This window comes from Saxophila tyrrhenica, assembly GCF_035928015.1.
Source record: "Saxophila tyrrhenica strain CCFEE 5935 chromosome Unknown scaffold_13, whole genome shotgun sequence".
In the NCBI taxonomy this organism is placed as follows: Eukaryota; Fungi; Ascomycota; class Dothideomycetes; order Mycosphaerellales; family Extremaceae; genus Saxophila; species Saxophila tyrrhenica.
This window is the reverse complement of record NW_027041745.1, coordinates 193,721-209,049: the sequence shown is the minus strand read 5'-3', so window position 1 is coordinate 209,049 and position 15,329 is coordinate 193,721. Positions and strand designations below refer to the sequence as shown.

Here is a 15,329-nt window from a genome sequence, read left to right as displayed (position 1 = left end):
AAAGTCGAGTGCACAGAGAGTCAGGTTGGAACTTTGGTGTTGAACCGAGGATATGCAACATGAACTAGCGGGGGGAGCGCACAGCCAGTGGCAGGCCTCCAATCCCATGTCCCGGTATCAACTGTGCGCTGAAGAGGTATCTAGGATACTCCAACGGAGTCGTCAACCAAGTCCGTCTCAAGACCTGATGGCAAGCATGGAGGTCGCGTGGGCATGAATGAACTGCCAAGACAGTCTTTGCGGTCAAGTAAATTGGCTGCATCATTCATATAATTCATATTCATCGTATCTGTGTGCTTTAAAAGCGATCGTAGCACTCGTAAGCCACTCCTCATCAGCCAGTTCTCCTCTGAGATCCACCATATACCATAACCCATACCATACCCCGTCATCCCCAACGAAGTCGTGAATCCTGCGCAACACAGCGGAAGCACATCTCTCATCATAGCTGCCCTCTCTCACACAAAAAACCCTTGTAATAACACACATCATCGAAAGCAACCTTGCCACTGTATCCCACGCAGCTCGTCCTACACCTGCGCCGACACATAAGCCGGAAGACTCTTCCGCCGCGCCACGCCCAGCTCTTTGCCCACCTCAGGCGACTGCGGAGCCGTCGAGACGTTCCTGCCCCGGGCCTGTTGCTGCAGTTCCTCGTCACTGGCGTCCCCGTCCGCAGCGTCGTAAGGACAGGTTGGCAGGACGATTGGTGGAGCGCGCTCGTTGGCACCGCGCGGAATCATTTTCGGGAGGGGTTTGCTCGGGGTGCAGGTTGAGATGGGCGGGTCCTTCTGCAACCTGCGGGTTGATTGGGGAGGCGAAAAGGACGATTGGCTTCCGTTGCCGTCTGATTCGACACTGTAGCGTTTGAGTGTCTTGCCCAGGGCTCGGAGGCTGAAGGCGGATGGTAGCTTGTACACTCTGCGCTTGGAGGGCGTATGTGACAGACCAGGTGCATGTGGTGCCGGTGCCGGTGCCGGTGCCAGTGCTGGTAGTGCTGTCCGTGGCCCATCTTCAATGAAGTTGACGGTCCTTGTTGAGGCCTGGCATTTTGGCACACGGTTCAGTTCCTGGGGTGATTCGGAACGACCGACCATTTGAAGTGGTGACAGGTTTGGCCGTCGTCGGATCGTGCGTGCCTGTTCTGGTCGACCTGCTCGAATGAATGGTGTTGGTGAGATCGGCCATTCTTCCTCTGATGATCGCGATGGTGAGCTTGGGCTGGCAGCAACTTCCTCGGCAGGCGTAGGAGTAGTATTTGGCGTTGTTGGCGGTCGGATCGATGTGGTTGGTGAGGCCATCGAGTATGGCGTTCTCGGACTATCGATCATCTTCGGCATGCTGACGACCTTTGCCTTGCCCGCCGACACTACGTGCACAGCCTGTGCTCGACTGCATAGCTGTTGACCAGCGGTCTGGATATGCAACGAGCCATCGTCCGATATGATCGACTCGACGTCGCTGTCGAACGATCCAAGACTGAAGTCGTCGTTTTCGACTGGTGAGGCCAATTCTTCCTCAGAAGTGTAGCCGCGCGAATAGACAGGCTCATCTCTGAACCTCTTGAAATCCACCTTCGTCTCATCTTCTTTCGAGCCATTCTCAAAAGCATAAAGCTCCCTCGGCGGCGTCACCGCAACCGCCGTCGAAGCCTCATCACCATATTGGTCCATAATATTGACCGCAGTTGGGTTAATGAGAAAGTCGTCCATCGAGCGTTGGACTCCAGAAGAGGACGCCATTTCTCCAACGGCGTCTGCTCTTGGGCAGCAGCTGTCTGTGCTGTCGTCGGCTCGCAATTGTCGTGGGAAGCAGCAGCAGGGGGATGAAACACGACAGGCCAGACACGCGAGAATGATTGCAGCAGCTCCTTCGGGATTTCGCCTGCAGGACTGCGGGATGCGCGGAAACGGTGATGGTACCTGGAGATCAACTGGGATGCCCCGGTAGCGATCTGACGACTCGCGTGTCGAGGCCCGGGAGCGTGGATCCTGGTTGTTTTGGCGGGATCCTTCGCCTTCCCAATGACGAGGGAAGGATGATGGTTATCTCGAAAGGAAGACTCCTTCACACCTTCTTCTCACTCCATCAATCCATCCGCCGGATCAAGCGGCGTTCGTTCACACCCTTTGCGCGATCCTGCTGACTCGGGGGCCCGGACTCGCCCACGACAGCGATCCCGTCAATGTCGCACAACTTCCGCAGCCAAACGTGGCCGTTCGCTCTCCGCCGTCCCAGTACTCGACCCGGAACCACCACCCATCTACTCACCTCGAAGTCTTATCCCGTACCCTCTCCCTCAAACGGTTTTTACCCAGCAATGTGCGTTACACATGGAGGCTAAATCCGCGACAAGACGTTCTGCAGCTCGAGGTGGGTGGAAGAAGAAGGTGAGCCAATCGAAAGCGGGGAATGAGAGCCTAGACTGTGTTCGGACGGGAGAAGGAGCTGGGATGGATGTGCCTTCCGACTCTACTGCAGTCGCTGTCACATGCTGCAGACACACTTCTGAGCCTGCAGGATTCGTGTGTGATAAGGTAGCTATATCGCTGTACCTATAGCAGTCATCCGGCAAAATGACTTTTATCGAGGTATCGGCACTGCAACGACACCTCCGTCTGGGCAGAGAAGACCTCGTATCAGTACCGTAGCACAACCGCACTCTCGGGGGTTTGACTCGGCAATGCCATCGAACGCTTCTCGTCCGCTCGGACAGCAACGTGGGAGCGTGTACCGACAGCCGAGAACGTGTAGCTGAGACGGGTCTCTGCGGGCTCAAGAAACGAGCGAGGCTACATCTGCCGTGCGACCAACAGTAATAGCACCGTGACACAAAGGAAAAGAAAGTGGTGTTTGAGCTGGCACCTCGGAGCCAGATAACTCGTGCATTTCGCTGCTCTACTTGACGCCGAAAGACGCGCCTCTCGATAAAGAGAACGCGCTGTCAGCGATCCGTCAAAGCTGCAGGTAGGTGGTTGGGTGGGTGTGCTGAGACCAGCGGAACCGTGGTAGCTTTCACGAGGCCATGCTTCACACCACCCCGTCTGCAATGCTGCAATCCTCTCGTGCGGGCCAAGGTGCAAGCCAAGCGGTGGTCTTCTCGTCACATTTCAGCATCCCACTCAGCTCGCAACAGCCTCCCCACTCCCCCTCCCCCTACCTCTCGCACTCCCACCTCTATCCCCCCTCCCCCTCGTCCCACCCCGACTATACCCTCCTCTTCCCCTCCCTCTCGCATCCAACCCCGCAGGCGGCGGCACACTCGAATAATTCTGCGGCCGGAAATTCGGATTATTGCTCACGATCCCCTGCGCGGGATCCGAATTATCAATCACCGTGAAACCCTGCCTGTTCGGCGCTCCGCCGCCACCTCTGCTGTACCCGCCGTTCGGCGCGCCGCGGCCACCGCGAGGCGTGAAGGAGGCGGAGGCGCCGTTCATGTTGCCGCGGGGGTGGTAGGGAAGGGTGCTCTGCTGCGTGCCGTTGGGCTGACTGCCCAGTCCGCCTCGGCCGTGGGGGGCATAGCCGCCGCGTGGGTTGCCGTTCTGCATGCCGGAGACGGCGCCGCGGAAGCTGCCTCGTAGCGGTGCTGGGACGTCTGCTTGACGGAGTTGTGGACCGCCTGGTGTGCCGTAGGCAGTAGCCTTGTACGCGCCACCAGCTCGCAAAGGCGTGATGTTCTGCTGCGGCGCCCTCGCCCTGGCAGCCTGAGAGCTCGCAACGACCTGCCGATCAGACAGATTAAGCACTGCGCTGCTAGGGACAGTGCTGCCTCTGTATTTCGAACAGCGGTCGTTGAGCGTCGTCCCAGACATGAACGGGCTGTCGAACACAACGTCCAGAAGCGTCTGCCGTGCCGTGCGAGTCATGCCGACGACCGTGCCGCGCATAGCGATAGGCACACGGCCGGAGTCAAGCACGTACACCACTCGATCACCCAGCTTGAACCTCTGCTTTCCAGTCCTCTGCTCCGCGTCCGCTGGCTTGAGCAGAGCGGTCCGAGGGATGTTGTTGACTTGCTTGCCGGTCATCTGGATGTTGGCGTTCGTGTTCCGATCAGCGGCCTGCTCGATCATCATCACAGTATCGCCATCCATCTGCTCGGCCTCAAGAGGCACACGCTCGAAACTCTTCGTCTCAACCGTCTTCAACCACGCACCAATCTCCTTCATCTTCTGCTTCGCCTCAGTTGGGTCAGGGTAGAAGGACGTGTCTTCCCAGCCATCGCCTTTCGGGTTGGCTTCGATCTTGGCAAAGAACTCTGGGAAGCGCTGCATGTATTCCGCGATCAACTGGATCGCTTTCCCACTGTACTCCCAACCATTCATGCTCTTGCGTGAGTAGCCAAGCACCTTCTGCTTCTTCGATTCAAATTTGAGGTTCAGACCCAGGTTGAGCCGCAGGCCAGAGGAGTTGACGCTGAAAGCACTCGTGATCTTCGACAGCACAAGCCCTTGCAGATTCAGCATCCTCGCCACCTGGTAGCTTGGCGTGTACGGGAACTGCTTCTCCGCTTGCATTGCAATGTCCCAACCAAACTCCGGCTCACGTGACGAGAGCATCGAGACCCACACTGTCGCCTTCTCGCCTTCATGGCCAGTGACCTCGAGTGGTCGGCCATAAGCGATGTCGCCAAGAAAGAACGCCTTCGTGCCAGGTGGAAACTCTTCCGCGATAGGAACAGCCTCCTTCTCCAAGAAGCGCCGGTCCTCGCTCACCACGCGGTCGACGATCGTCTGCGTAGCGAAGTCCGGCTCCATTCCTGGGATGGGCGCGTACTCCTTCACAACAGCTCCTTGCTCCGTCTTGTTAAGACCGACTAAGAATTCGATTGTGACTAGGCTGTCCACCGTGCCGACCATCATGCCGAGACGCTTGGAGTAGACGCTCTCGATGCGGTTGGCCTTCTTCTTCCAGTCACTGATGCCTTGCGGCTGGTGCGGCGTCTGGATGACGTTCGCGCCCACTGCTGGCTTAGAAGGATCCGCAATCCGGTAGGTGAACATCTCATCGCTGACGCTCATGACCTTGCCTTCCTGGAGGAAAGGGTATCCGACATGCACAGCCTTGCCGAGACGCTCTTTCGCGTCCGCAATGGTGCCCTTGTCTTCACCTTCACTAAGCGTGATGACCATGCTCTCATTGCGGGTCTCCTGCTGGAAAACACTCACACCGTGGAAGCCCAGCGTACCGGTGTGAGGCAGGGTGTGCAGCGAAGGGAAGCCAGCGAGAGCCGCCTCCCGAAGCTTGACACCAGGAACCAGGCCAACGTACACCTCAAGACCGTCCATCGTCGGCAGATCGAAGATGTTCTCCACGCAATGGCAGTGCTCTAGATCCGGGAACACGCCTGGTAGCGACGATGGATAGGTGAAGTCAACGTTGTCCCGGTAAGTGAAACTCAAGCTCACGCCAAACTCGTTCCTCTTCTTCTCATCGGCTGATAGCATGGCGTCTTTCGGCGCCATGGCTGACAACAACCTCTTCTCCTCGATGAACGGAATCTTGACCACAGCTTCCCATTCCTGCTTCTTGCCGTTCATGTCCAGCTCGAAGTCGCGCGGGTAGAAGTCGATGATCGGGCTCTCCGGGTTCGTCATCAGATCCCAGTAGACTGTGGGCACAATCTTCTTACTGCGATCCGGCAACACACCCATGAGCTGCTGGAAGGGCCTGAAAGGCTGGCCCAGATCGAACTTCATGTTGGCACCCAATCCCTTCTTGACATCCGACATCATCGGCGAGTAATGGTATTGGTAGTACCACGGCCAGCTGGCCACGCCGCGGTAGTAATAGAACAACACCCATTGCAAACCTTGAACATAGTTCTCCGCCAGCTTAGTGAGCTCGACCTGGTTATCAGTGCCCCACTCGAACTTCTCCGTGTAGTACTTGTTCTTCCATCCCTGAAACTTCGCTTCGTACTTCTGCATTGCTTTGTCCTGCGCTTCTTCTGCAGATACATCCTCGATCTTCGCCTTATCGTACTGCTTGAACACCCGGAGCAGCGCATTCTGCGCTTCTGGATCATCGTCGTCGTCCTCATCATCCATCTCGGGACGCTGAGGGAACTGCAGCTGGAGGTGCCGATTGCCGTTATCATCCACCACATTCGAGCAGTCAAGGTGCAGGCTCTTAGCCAGACCTTCGATGAACGCACGATCCGCCGCTTTCAACGTGCCAGGCATGTCGTACGGGGCGTGGTCATCGCTCAGACTTGTCGCGTGGGTGTTGACGTATTGCTTCACCTTCTGATACAGCTCTTTCTGGCCTGTCGTCATGACGATCTGCCCGCCCTTCTTCTTCACCTTCTGCATGACGTCCTCTTTCTGATAGCTCTTATCTTTGATCCAGTTGGCGTCCTGGTTCTCGTGCTCGAAGAACCGGTACTCGACGTCGCTCAACGCATCCAACAGCTTCTCCAGGCGCTTCAGATTTATCACACCTCCCTCGTTGATGTAGCCTCCAGCTTCCGGGAGCACCTTCTTGTACACCCCAAACATCAGCGCCAACGCTCCCTCGTTAATGTGCAAATGCGGCAGATTTGGCAAGAAGTCGTTTCCAACAAAGAATGCCATCAGGATGAAGTCGTCGATAATGCGCTCCATGTCGAACTTCACCGGCCCCAGACCACCAGGCTCTTTCAGCTCCTGAAACTCCAGCTCCAAATACTCCCGCACAATGCAAAGATGCATGAGATAGAAATTCTGATGTTCAAGCTCTGTGCTCTTCGCCTTGCTCTGCCTCCCAAACGTCACCTCCTCTCGCAAAAGACAAAAGTGCGGATCGTGCGAAAGCAGTCCCAACATGATCAAATCAGCGTCCAGCCCGTAGAGACAGTGCCGCACGTTCGGATCGTAGTCCGCCTGGCTCTTCGCCTGCCGAATGTATTCCATGATCTTGTGCTCACCCTCGCCAGGGACTTCGTGACCAGAAAGGACGATTTCGCATCCTTGCCAGTCAATGTCCTCGGTCACCTTCTTCGCAATGAAATACTTGAGCTGTTGTGTGAGTCGCGCCATGAAGGCGGTTCCGGGTGTAATGCAATTTGAGTCAAATGGATCCTCCTTCGGCAGCTCCTTCCCTTCTCTGATCGCCTTCTCTCTGTTCACTTCTGCGTCGAGAGCCGTCCTGAAGCGGCGCGCACGCTGCTGATTCATCTTGGCCCGTGGCGCCACGCCGTCTATAGCCATGAAGAATAGCTTTTGCGGCTTGATCTTCCCGAACAGGTGCTCGATGTAGTTGAAGATCTTGATGAACATCTCGTCTTCAGAGACATGCTTCTCGATGGATGCGCCCGAGTCGTTGTGGGTGCAGTTGTGGATGATGCCGTTCATGTCAAGATAAAGGCAGTCGAACTCGGGGATGCGGTTCTCGGCGATGAGCTGGGAGATGGCTGGATAGCGCTCAGAGAGCCAGCGGAAGAACTTAGGGACACCTAGGAGCAGTCAATATGCGAGCCGACTTCACTGGCGAGGCAGCTGGTACTTACCCATGATGGCGGCGGCTGCTGTGTTTCAAGACAGACGCCTAGCTGAGGGTGGAGGTAAGGGGTAGCTAGGGGTATGAAGGGGAGGTGTGTAAGGAGGGGGGCGGCGGTCTGACGCTGTGGTCCTTGAAGCAAGAAAGCAACTCGGAGGCGAAGTTCGCGAACGTCAAGTCGAGGATCCCGCACAGACACGGCCGGTCCCGTCTCCAGAAAGCTTAATTCACGCTTTACGCGGTGGGTCGCGATTACCTACAAACACGCGCTGGGCTTCACATGAAAGAATCCACCACACTTTCTCCAATTCACCACCACCTCCATTCGTATTTGACTGCGGTCGTCCGCATGAGACATTGCCGCACCACTCCATTCACCACCACTCACCACAGCCAGCATGGCCGACCTCAGTACGTCTCTCTCTCTCCCACCTCCAGGCCTATGTTCAGAGCGGCATAAGTGTCTGCTTCGATTCTTGGGCGCACACAGCTAATAGTACTGCAGCGCGAGAGACCGATGAGGAGAAAATCCAAAACGTCACTATCAATGAGGAGTACAAGATATGGAAGAAGAACTCAGTATTCTTGTACGACATCAGTGAGTCCTGCCCTGCGTTATTATAGGCTGAGACAGATGCTAATCGATGGCGTTGTAGTGTACTCGTATGTCTGCTCAGCAACTATGCAGAATGATTGAGGTCACTGACACATTGCAGGCGTGCCCTAGAATGGCCGACGCTCACAACACAGTGGCTGCCGGACGTGCGCGACGAGCCGGGCAACCCCCTTCGCACCCACCGTCTGCTGCTCGGAACTCACACCTCTGGCAACGCGACCGACTACCTGCAGATAGTGCATATGAAGCTTCCCAAACCGCCGGCGGCCACCTTGGCAGACTACAACCCGGCCACAGAGGAGCTTGGAGGACATGGCGCCGCCAAGCACCCCATCGAATTCAATGTCGTCCAGAAGATCGTCCACCCGGGTGAAGTCAACAAGGCCCGTTATCAACCCCAGAACCCTGACATCATCGCGACTTGGGCCGCCAACAAGAACATCTACGTCTGGGACCGCTCAAAGCACTCGTCTGTCCCGAAGGACGAGGACCTAAGGCCACAAGCCACACTGAAGGGGCACGAAAGCGAAGGCTTTGCGCTGGAGTGGAACCCACACACCGAAGGACAGCTTCTCTCAGGCTCAGAGGATGGCACAGTGAGGCTCTGGAACCTAAAAGACGACTTCAAGCTGGACAACAAAGTCGTCTCCCCGCACCGTACCTTCAAGCATCATTCGGCTGTTGTGAACGATGTCCAGTTTCATCCAGCACACGGCAAGAACCTCTTCGGCTCGGTGTCTGACGATCTGACCATGCAGCTGATGGATATGCGGAGGCCTTCCGACAGCAAGCCTGTCATTATCTTCAAGAATGCACACCAAGATGCTATCAATACGTTTGCATTCCACCCGACCTATGACAAACTCCTGGCGACGGGATCAGCAGACAAGACGATCGGAATCTTTGATTTGCGCTTCCCACAACACGGCAAGCTTCACAGCTTGGAAGGGCACAGAGACACCATCAGCAAGATCGACTGGCACCCACACGACACCGCCATCCTCGCATCAAGTTCTGAAGATCGCCGCGTCCTTTTCTGGGATCTCAGTCGCGGGGGCATGGAGCAAACGCCCGAGGATGCTGAGGATGGAACGGCCGAGATGCTTTTCATGCACGGAGGACACACGAACCGTATTAGCGACTTCTCATGGAACAAGAATGACCCGTGGGTACGTACAGGCTTCCCACTTTGTACATTACTTCAGCACAAGAGATATGCTAACCCAATTTCGCCTTGCAGGTCATGTGTACCGCCGCAGAGGACAACATGATCATGGTCTGGCGCGCATCCCGGCACCTCGTCGAGCGCAGTCCCACGAAAGTCACCAGGAGGGATGTTAGTGAGTCTTAGAATGGCGACTAGCAGGTAGGGCAGCCTGGCGCGCAACAGACTGCGCCTGAGCAGACTGCAGATCGATCGGGTGCTAGCGGAGAGTCTTCTCGAGGGGATGTTACGATTGAGGAGGCTCGTCGACGGAAGACTCCGGGAAAGTCCTTTTCTCCTAGCGAATCTTCTTCGAATGGTTCTCGCACTGAAGAGCCTTCTGTAGAGGATCCCTCCCTCGAAGAGGAGGCTTCTGCTGAAGAGGTGACTCCCCGGCGGTCTTCTCGAAAGCCCGGGAAGGGTCGTGAAAGCAAGACCGAGTGGGAAGATATTGCCCCACACGGGCTTGGAATGGATTATTGACGGGCATGAGCATGGCGTTCTGGCGCCTGTGGCCGACGGAGATGCTCTCTGGTCATTCGTAGAGGTACTGCATCGAATAAGTAGTGATGACAATGCAGATGGAGTTTACAACATAGCCGTCTCCCAGGCTTGACGTGCTCCACCCTCAACTGTGGCATCGCTGGTATGGCAGGCAGGTCCCACACGGACGGTCTACGAACAGCAGCTACTTTGGCTTACGAACAGTATACGGGTAGAATCCGTCCTTAGCAGTCTGCTTTGGCTAATAGCGCGGGTAGGACTTTCACTCGTATTCTCAAGGTAGACTCTCTTTACTTGAATTCGTCAGAAGATTCTCAAATTGCGCTTGAAAGACCTCAAGCAGAGATGTGATCCGTAGCCCAAACCTAGGAAGGACGGGCCCCCCGAGACGAAGGGACCCCCCCCCCCCCCCGGGGGTAGCGGAGCGTAGGGAGGATCTCGAGGGAGGGCCTAGGTGCGGCGGAGGGCTAGGAGGTTAGGGAGCTCCCGCTGACACCGTACCAGAAACAGGCTCGGTAAGGATATACCGTTCATAAGCCAGATGTGCTACTGTTCGTCGGCCGTCCGCTTTCACACCGCTCAAACCCACACAACTGAGCCGTCTCACAGGACGGCTTAGTATGACACCCATCGTCCCCAAAGCTCATTTCCGACGTACACCCTTCGACCACAAACTCGTACGCCGTCTCCGGCCCCACGACTGCCACGACCGTCCCGAACGCATCTATGTGGCCCCAAGTCATCTGCCAGCTCTCGCAGCCCAGGACCGGCAGGCTGGCGGAGGGGTTCTCCATGTTGGAGCGGCAGCTGCCGGGGAAGACGGTGTCGCTGTTGAATAAGCACCCGGAGAAGCCCACGCTGACGGCGCAGGAGGTGGCGAAGCAGCAGTCTTCGGAGTTGCAGGGGAAGGGGGATGGGAAGTTGAGCATGCCGATGGCAGCGTTGTGCTGTTCGGCGAGGGTCTGCGTGCGCAAGAGATGTGAGTTGAAAAGCTTGTAGTCTTGGGGGGATTGGGACTTACTGCGAGCGGACTTGCTGCAAGTGCTAGCAAGACGCACAGCTTCTTCATGATCATGGCCACTGGAAACGTGGCAGCGACGAAAACGCTCGACGGTAGCTGTGTGGTGGTGGCGGGAACGAGATGCAGGGCGAATCTGGCAATGGAGGAGAGGGAGGGTGGGTTGCTGGGCCTCTGGGCCTGTTTTACAACCGTCCACGGTAGAGTCTTTATACCGCTGAGCATTGATCGGTTCGAAGACACCCCTTGATGAGAGCCGTAACGAAGGCTCCCTGTGTAGAGATTGCACGTGAGTTGGATCTGACAGCACCGCTACCCTTTCAAGGAGCCAACATTTTGCACGATTGATCCGTCTGTCTGTCGTGAGAAGCTTGCGAAGTCGAGCCTTCTCGTACAGCAAGCTCGAGCGCTCTGGGTCAATGCTTGAAAGCTGCTCATATCACGTTAGAACGAGTGCCGACTCATGCTGACCGGTACCCAGATCAGGTAGTAAGCCGCACCTCGTACGTACTTAACGTTATCCTGGGGCCACATTGCGCTAAGGATAGGATTGAAAACGTCGAAAGGTACTTCGTATCATATAACAGAGTTAGGATCCAACCTTATGCGATCGTAACCAGCGCCCATCCCCATGCCATCCAACCTCTCCTCACCCAGCTAAGCCTCCCGATACTGCTTCCCAACCCTGAAACTTGGAATGTACCCCCTGGTGCCGGGGAGGTCCTACCTCCCCCCGCCATCCCAAGCGCCATCCAAATCCATGCCCTCCCCCTCCCCCTCCATCCTCCGCCGTCTCGGCATCTTGCCCCTCCTAACCTCACCCAGCGTCCGTTCCAACCCGACATTCACACCTTCCTCTTGGACCTCTGTGAGCACGCCGACCGTCTCCAGCAGTCCCAGCGCTCGGGTTAGGAGTTCAGAAGCGACAGGGTCCTGCGGACTGATCGCAAGCGCCTCGTGTAATGCCACTGTTGCTTCGAACGCCTGGTCCATTTCGAGCAGCACCAGACCTTTGGCGGCGAAGACGCCGACGTCGCGAAGGCCTAGTCGGACTACTTCGTCGAAGTGCTCGAGGCTTTCCGGAAAGCGGCCAGAACGACGGAGCGCGTGCGCGAGATTCAGTCGGGTGCTGCTGGTTTGCGAGGGCGGAGCGTCGTTGTCGGCGGAGATGCTGAGGGCCAGTTTGAAGGAATTGGCGGCGCTGGCGAAGTCGTCTTCAAGGTAGGCGATGACGCCGAGTTCGTTGATGAGCAAGGGGTCGCGGTCGCAGAGGTTGTATGCTGTTGTTAGGTATTCGCGCGCGACGGTAAGATGCCCGAGCGCGATCTCCTGCATGCCGAGGAAGAGCTGCGGGAGATGCGTGCCTTGGAACAAGCGCGCGGCGGTCGAGTAGGCGGCGATGGCTTGGTCGCCTTCGCCTTCCGCTGCGAAGGTGTGCGCGAAGCCGATCCAGGCGGGGCCGAAGTGGGGGTCCATGAGGGAGGCTTTGGAGAAGTAGCTGCGTGCTTCGGGGATACGGCCGGTGTTTAGATAGTATGTGCCGACGGCGAGCCAGCTGCAGGGTTCGTGAGGGTGGGTGTCGGCGAGGTCGTGGGAGAGAGCGAAGAGGGCGTTGGTGTGGCCGAGGGAGTGCAGGAGTGCGAGGTGGAGCGGGAGGCAGGCGAAGTTGTAAGGGTCGAGTTCCAGGATGGAGGAGGTGATGGCGAGGGATTGGGCGGAGCGGGAGTTGGTGTAGAGGATTTCGGCCTCGGCGAGGAGGATGTCCGGGTTGGTGTCGAGGTGGTAGTGGGTTGAGAGGGTTTCGATGGCTTTCTTGAACTCTTCAGGCCGCGAGTACTTTGATAGTCGGGTCAGGTAGAGGTTGCGTGTGAAGTCGGCGGCTTCTGATGCTGTGTTTACACCCCCAGGATCGGCCAGTATGCTGTCGAAGTTTAAGCTGTCGACAAAGTCCCATTCTTCGCCAGGGCTCATGAGGGAGTTCTTCATCAGCTGATCGAAGGCCTCGAAGCACTGAATGTCTATCCGCACGGCGCTTTTGTAGCAATCTTTTGCGCGGTCGAAGGCGTTCTGCTTCGCGTAGCAGAGTCCTCGCAGATAGCACATGCCAGCTTCAAACTTGATGTTGGAAGCATTCTCATGATCCCGCTCCTCACTTCTGTCCGCCCTTTCGACGCGACTCGGTAGCTTCGACTTGCCCAGCTGCTTGCTCGACAGGCCGTTGCTCATGTACTGGAGCTTTCTTCGCGCCGAATCTGTTTGCGTCACAAGATGGACTGGATTCTTCTCGCCCAGCAGTTCCAGCGCTTCGTCGTGTTTGTTCTGCTTGACATGGCAATGCGCTGCGAGGTACTTTGCGGCGGCCGATCGTTGTAGCAGGTCTGATCTCGACACCAGCGACAGTGCTCTGGTGTAGTTGCTCGCCGTAAAGTGGATCTTTGCGAGCGCGTATGCATCCTCGTCCGAGTCTGTTCGCCGTTAGAACGAGTCTTCCCTAATCGCTGGTATATCGTACTCGTCAAGGCCAGCAGCTTGTCACCGACGTAGATGGCGGCATCCCACTGCTGTCGGTCCAAACACTGCTGCTGCCATTGTCGCAGATAGGCCTCCATCCTCTGCTTCAACCCGGGTCGTTGGTAGGTCTGTCTTGTAAAGAAGCATGGAGAGTCGCTCTGTTCGTGCCTGCTGGTACCTCGTAAGCGTCTACACCAGATGCCATTGTTGAGATGATACTCACGTGTAGGAGAAAGTGAATCTTGACCCGCGACTGCTGTTTACTTCTGGCGGGGCAGTCACTGTCCACGTGCGAGACCGAAGCCGAGACCGAGCTTTCACGAGCCACCACTCCACACTCCTCCACCTCATTCTTCCTCATACCACACCACCACCAGAACACGACATCAACGACGAGGCCAAGGACCACCGCCGACATTAAGAGACAACAGTGCAACCAGTCCATATCACTGAACACCACCGCCCACCATGTCGGAACGCAAAGTCCTCACCAAATACTACCCCCCCGACTTCGACCCCTCCAAGATCGAACGCCGCCGCGGCCCCAAGCAAACCGGCCCCAAACAACAGACCGTCCGCCTCATGGCCCCCTTCAGCATGAAATGCACTTCCTGCGGCGAGTACATCTACAAAGGCCGCAAGTTCAACGCCCGCAAAGAGACTACGGAAGAGAAATACTACGCCATCACCATCTTCCGCTTCTACATCCGCTGCACGCGCTGCAGCGCCGAGATCACCTTCAAAACCGACCCGAAGAACATGGACTACGAATGCGAGCGGGGCGCGAGAAGGAATTTCGAGGTCTGGAGAGAGGCGAAGCTGAACGAGGAGACGGAGGAGGAGCGGCTGGATCGGCTGGAGCGCGAGGAGAATGAGAAGGATGCGATGAAGGAGTTGGAGCAGAAGACTATGGATGCGAAGACGGAGATGGCGGTGGCGGATGCGTTGGATGAGGTCAGGACGAGGAATGCGCAGCGGGAGAGGGGTGGCGTGGAGGGGGCGTTGGAGGGGTTGGCGGGAGTGGAGAGGAGGCGGGATGAGGAGGTTGAGAGGGCGGAGAGAGAGATCGAGGAGCAGGCGCGGTTGGCGTTTCAGAGTGGGACTGGGGAGAGGGTGAAGAGGGTGGTTGAGGAGGATGGGGAGGAGGGTGGCGTGGGTGGGGTGGAGAGTCAGGCGGACAAGGATAAGAAGGCTATGCCTCCGCCGCCGGCACCTACGTTCCAGCGCCAGCCAAGGAAGAAAAAGGATTTCGGGGCTGCGTTGGGAATCAAGAAGAAGCCTGCGTTGGTGTGAGCGGCATTTCGATCGAAGAGCTGAACCAAGATGAACTCTGTGGTTACGGAAGAAACGACCCAAGACCCCTTGAGGTATGACAGCGAGCGAGTGAGCATCTTCGACCTTCTTAAGTCCTTCATGCCCTGGACTCACCCCTTTCAAACCACCAACCCCACTTCTTCCGAGACTCCCTCGAAGCAACCTCAGCGTCTATCTTCCGCCCCTTCAGAACAAGCTTCCCACCGACCTTCCGATGAAATTCCTCGCGCTGGGCAGCTTAATCCGCATCGAAGAGTTCCTCGAGTCCCCACTTCTGGGTGAACGCCTCGATCTGGTCCGTGTTGCCTTCTTCGAGGCCGATGAAGTCGTCCACGAACTCGTCGTTGAGATGGCGGGACTCCAGATTGAAGGAGCGATCGCCAATGTCCAGGGTATCGACTTTACCACTCTTGGAAGTTTTGGGGAGGGTGACGATGGATGGGGTGGCGGTGTTGGGGCTCTGCTGGTTGACTTCCAACTGGTTGTCTGGTACATTGCGCTTCGATGGATCCATGGCGTCGTGAAGTCCAAATTCGATTACTGGGTTTGAGGAGATGCCTCGAGCTTGCCAGCGTCCTTGGAGCTGGGCAGTAAAATTTTGCGTGTGCTATAGGTGAGTCGGAGAATGCTGTTCGCTAGAAGAATGGGGATCAAAGTGCGGCACAGCACGTTTCACTGCA

The 15,329-nt window shown here is 56.8% G+C and overlaps 6 protein-coding genes across 6 annotated transcripts; 2 read left to right on the top strand and 4 right to left on the bottom strand.

The window, feature by feature from the left end:
• Positions 1 to 261: 261 nt before the first annotated feature.
• Positions 262 to 1,742, bottom strand: LTR77_008055 (uncharacterized protein; the record flags this gene model as incomplete). Its single annotated transcript, XM_064805289.1, has 2 exons — positions 262 to 412; positions 535 to 1,742. The coding sequence occupies 2 exons, from the start codon at positions 1,740 to 1,742 to the stop codon at positions 262 to 264; spliced, it is 1,359 nt and encodes a 452-aa protein (XP_064656394.1).
• A 1,380-nt stretch (positions 1,743 to 3,122) lies between these two features.
• exo2 (exonuclease II Exo2) lies at positions 3,123 to 7,496 on the bottom strand (the record flags this gene model as incomplete). The annotated part of the gene is made up of 2 exons (XM_064805288.1): positions 3,123 to 7,438; positions 7,493 to 7,496. The coding sequence occupies 2 exons, from the start codon at positions 7,494 to 7,496 to the stop codon at positions 3,123 to 3,125; spliced, it is 4,320 nt and encodes a 1,439-aa protein (XP_064656393.1).
• Positions 7,497 to 7,880: 384 nt separating this feature from the next.
• Positions 7,881 to 9,449, top strand: HAT2 (Histone acetyltransferase type B subunit 2; the record flags this gene model as incomplete). Its single annotated transcript, XM_064805287.1, has 5 exons — positions 7,881 to 7,893; positions 7,988 to 8,080; positions 8,139 to 8,145; positions 8,199 to 9,267; positions 9,339 to 9,449. 5 exons carry the CDS (start codon positions 7,881 to 7,883, stop codon positions 9,447 to 9,449), a joined length of 1,293 nt encoding a protein of 430 aa, XP_064656392.1.
• An 887-nt stretch (positions 9,450 to 10,336) lies between these two features.
• Positions 10,337 to 10,875, bottom strand: LTR77_008052 (uncharacterized protein; the record flags this gene model as incomplete). The annotated part of the gene is made up of 2 exons (XM_064805286.1): positions 10,337 to 10,768; positions 10,828 to 10,875. 2 exons carry the CDS (start codon positions 10,873 to 10,875, stop codon positions 10,337 to 10,339), a joined length of 480 nt encoding a protein of 159 aa, XP_064656391.1.
• A 672-nt stretch (positions 10,876 to 11,547) lies between these two features.
• Positions 11,548 to 13,433, bottom strand: cut9 (anaphase-promoting complex subunit Cut9; the record flags this gene model as incomplete). Its single annotated transcript, XM_064805285.1, has 2 exons — positions 11,548 to 13,289; positions 13,337 to 13,433. 2 exons carry the CDS (start codon positions 13,431 to 13,433, stop codon positions 11,548 to 11,550), a joined length of 1,839 nt encoding a protein of 612 aa, XP_064656390.1.
• A 370-nt stretch (positions 13,434 to 13,803) lies between these two features.
• On the top strand, positions 13,804 to 15,199 carry cwf16 (Pre-mRNA-splicing factor cwf16; the record flags this gene model as incomplete). The annotated part of the gene is made up of 2 exons (XM_064805284.1): positions 13,804 to 14,624; positions 14,743 to 15,199. 2 exons carry the CDS (start codon positions 13,804 to 13,806, stop codon positions 15,197 to 15,199), a joined length of 1,278 nt encoding a protein of 425 aa, XP_064656389.1.
• Between the last annotated feature and the right edge of the window lie 130 nt (positions 15,200 to 15,329).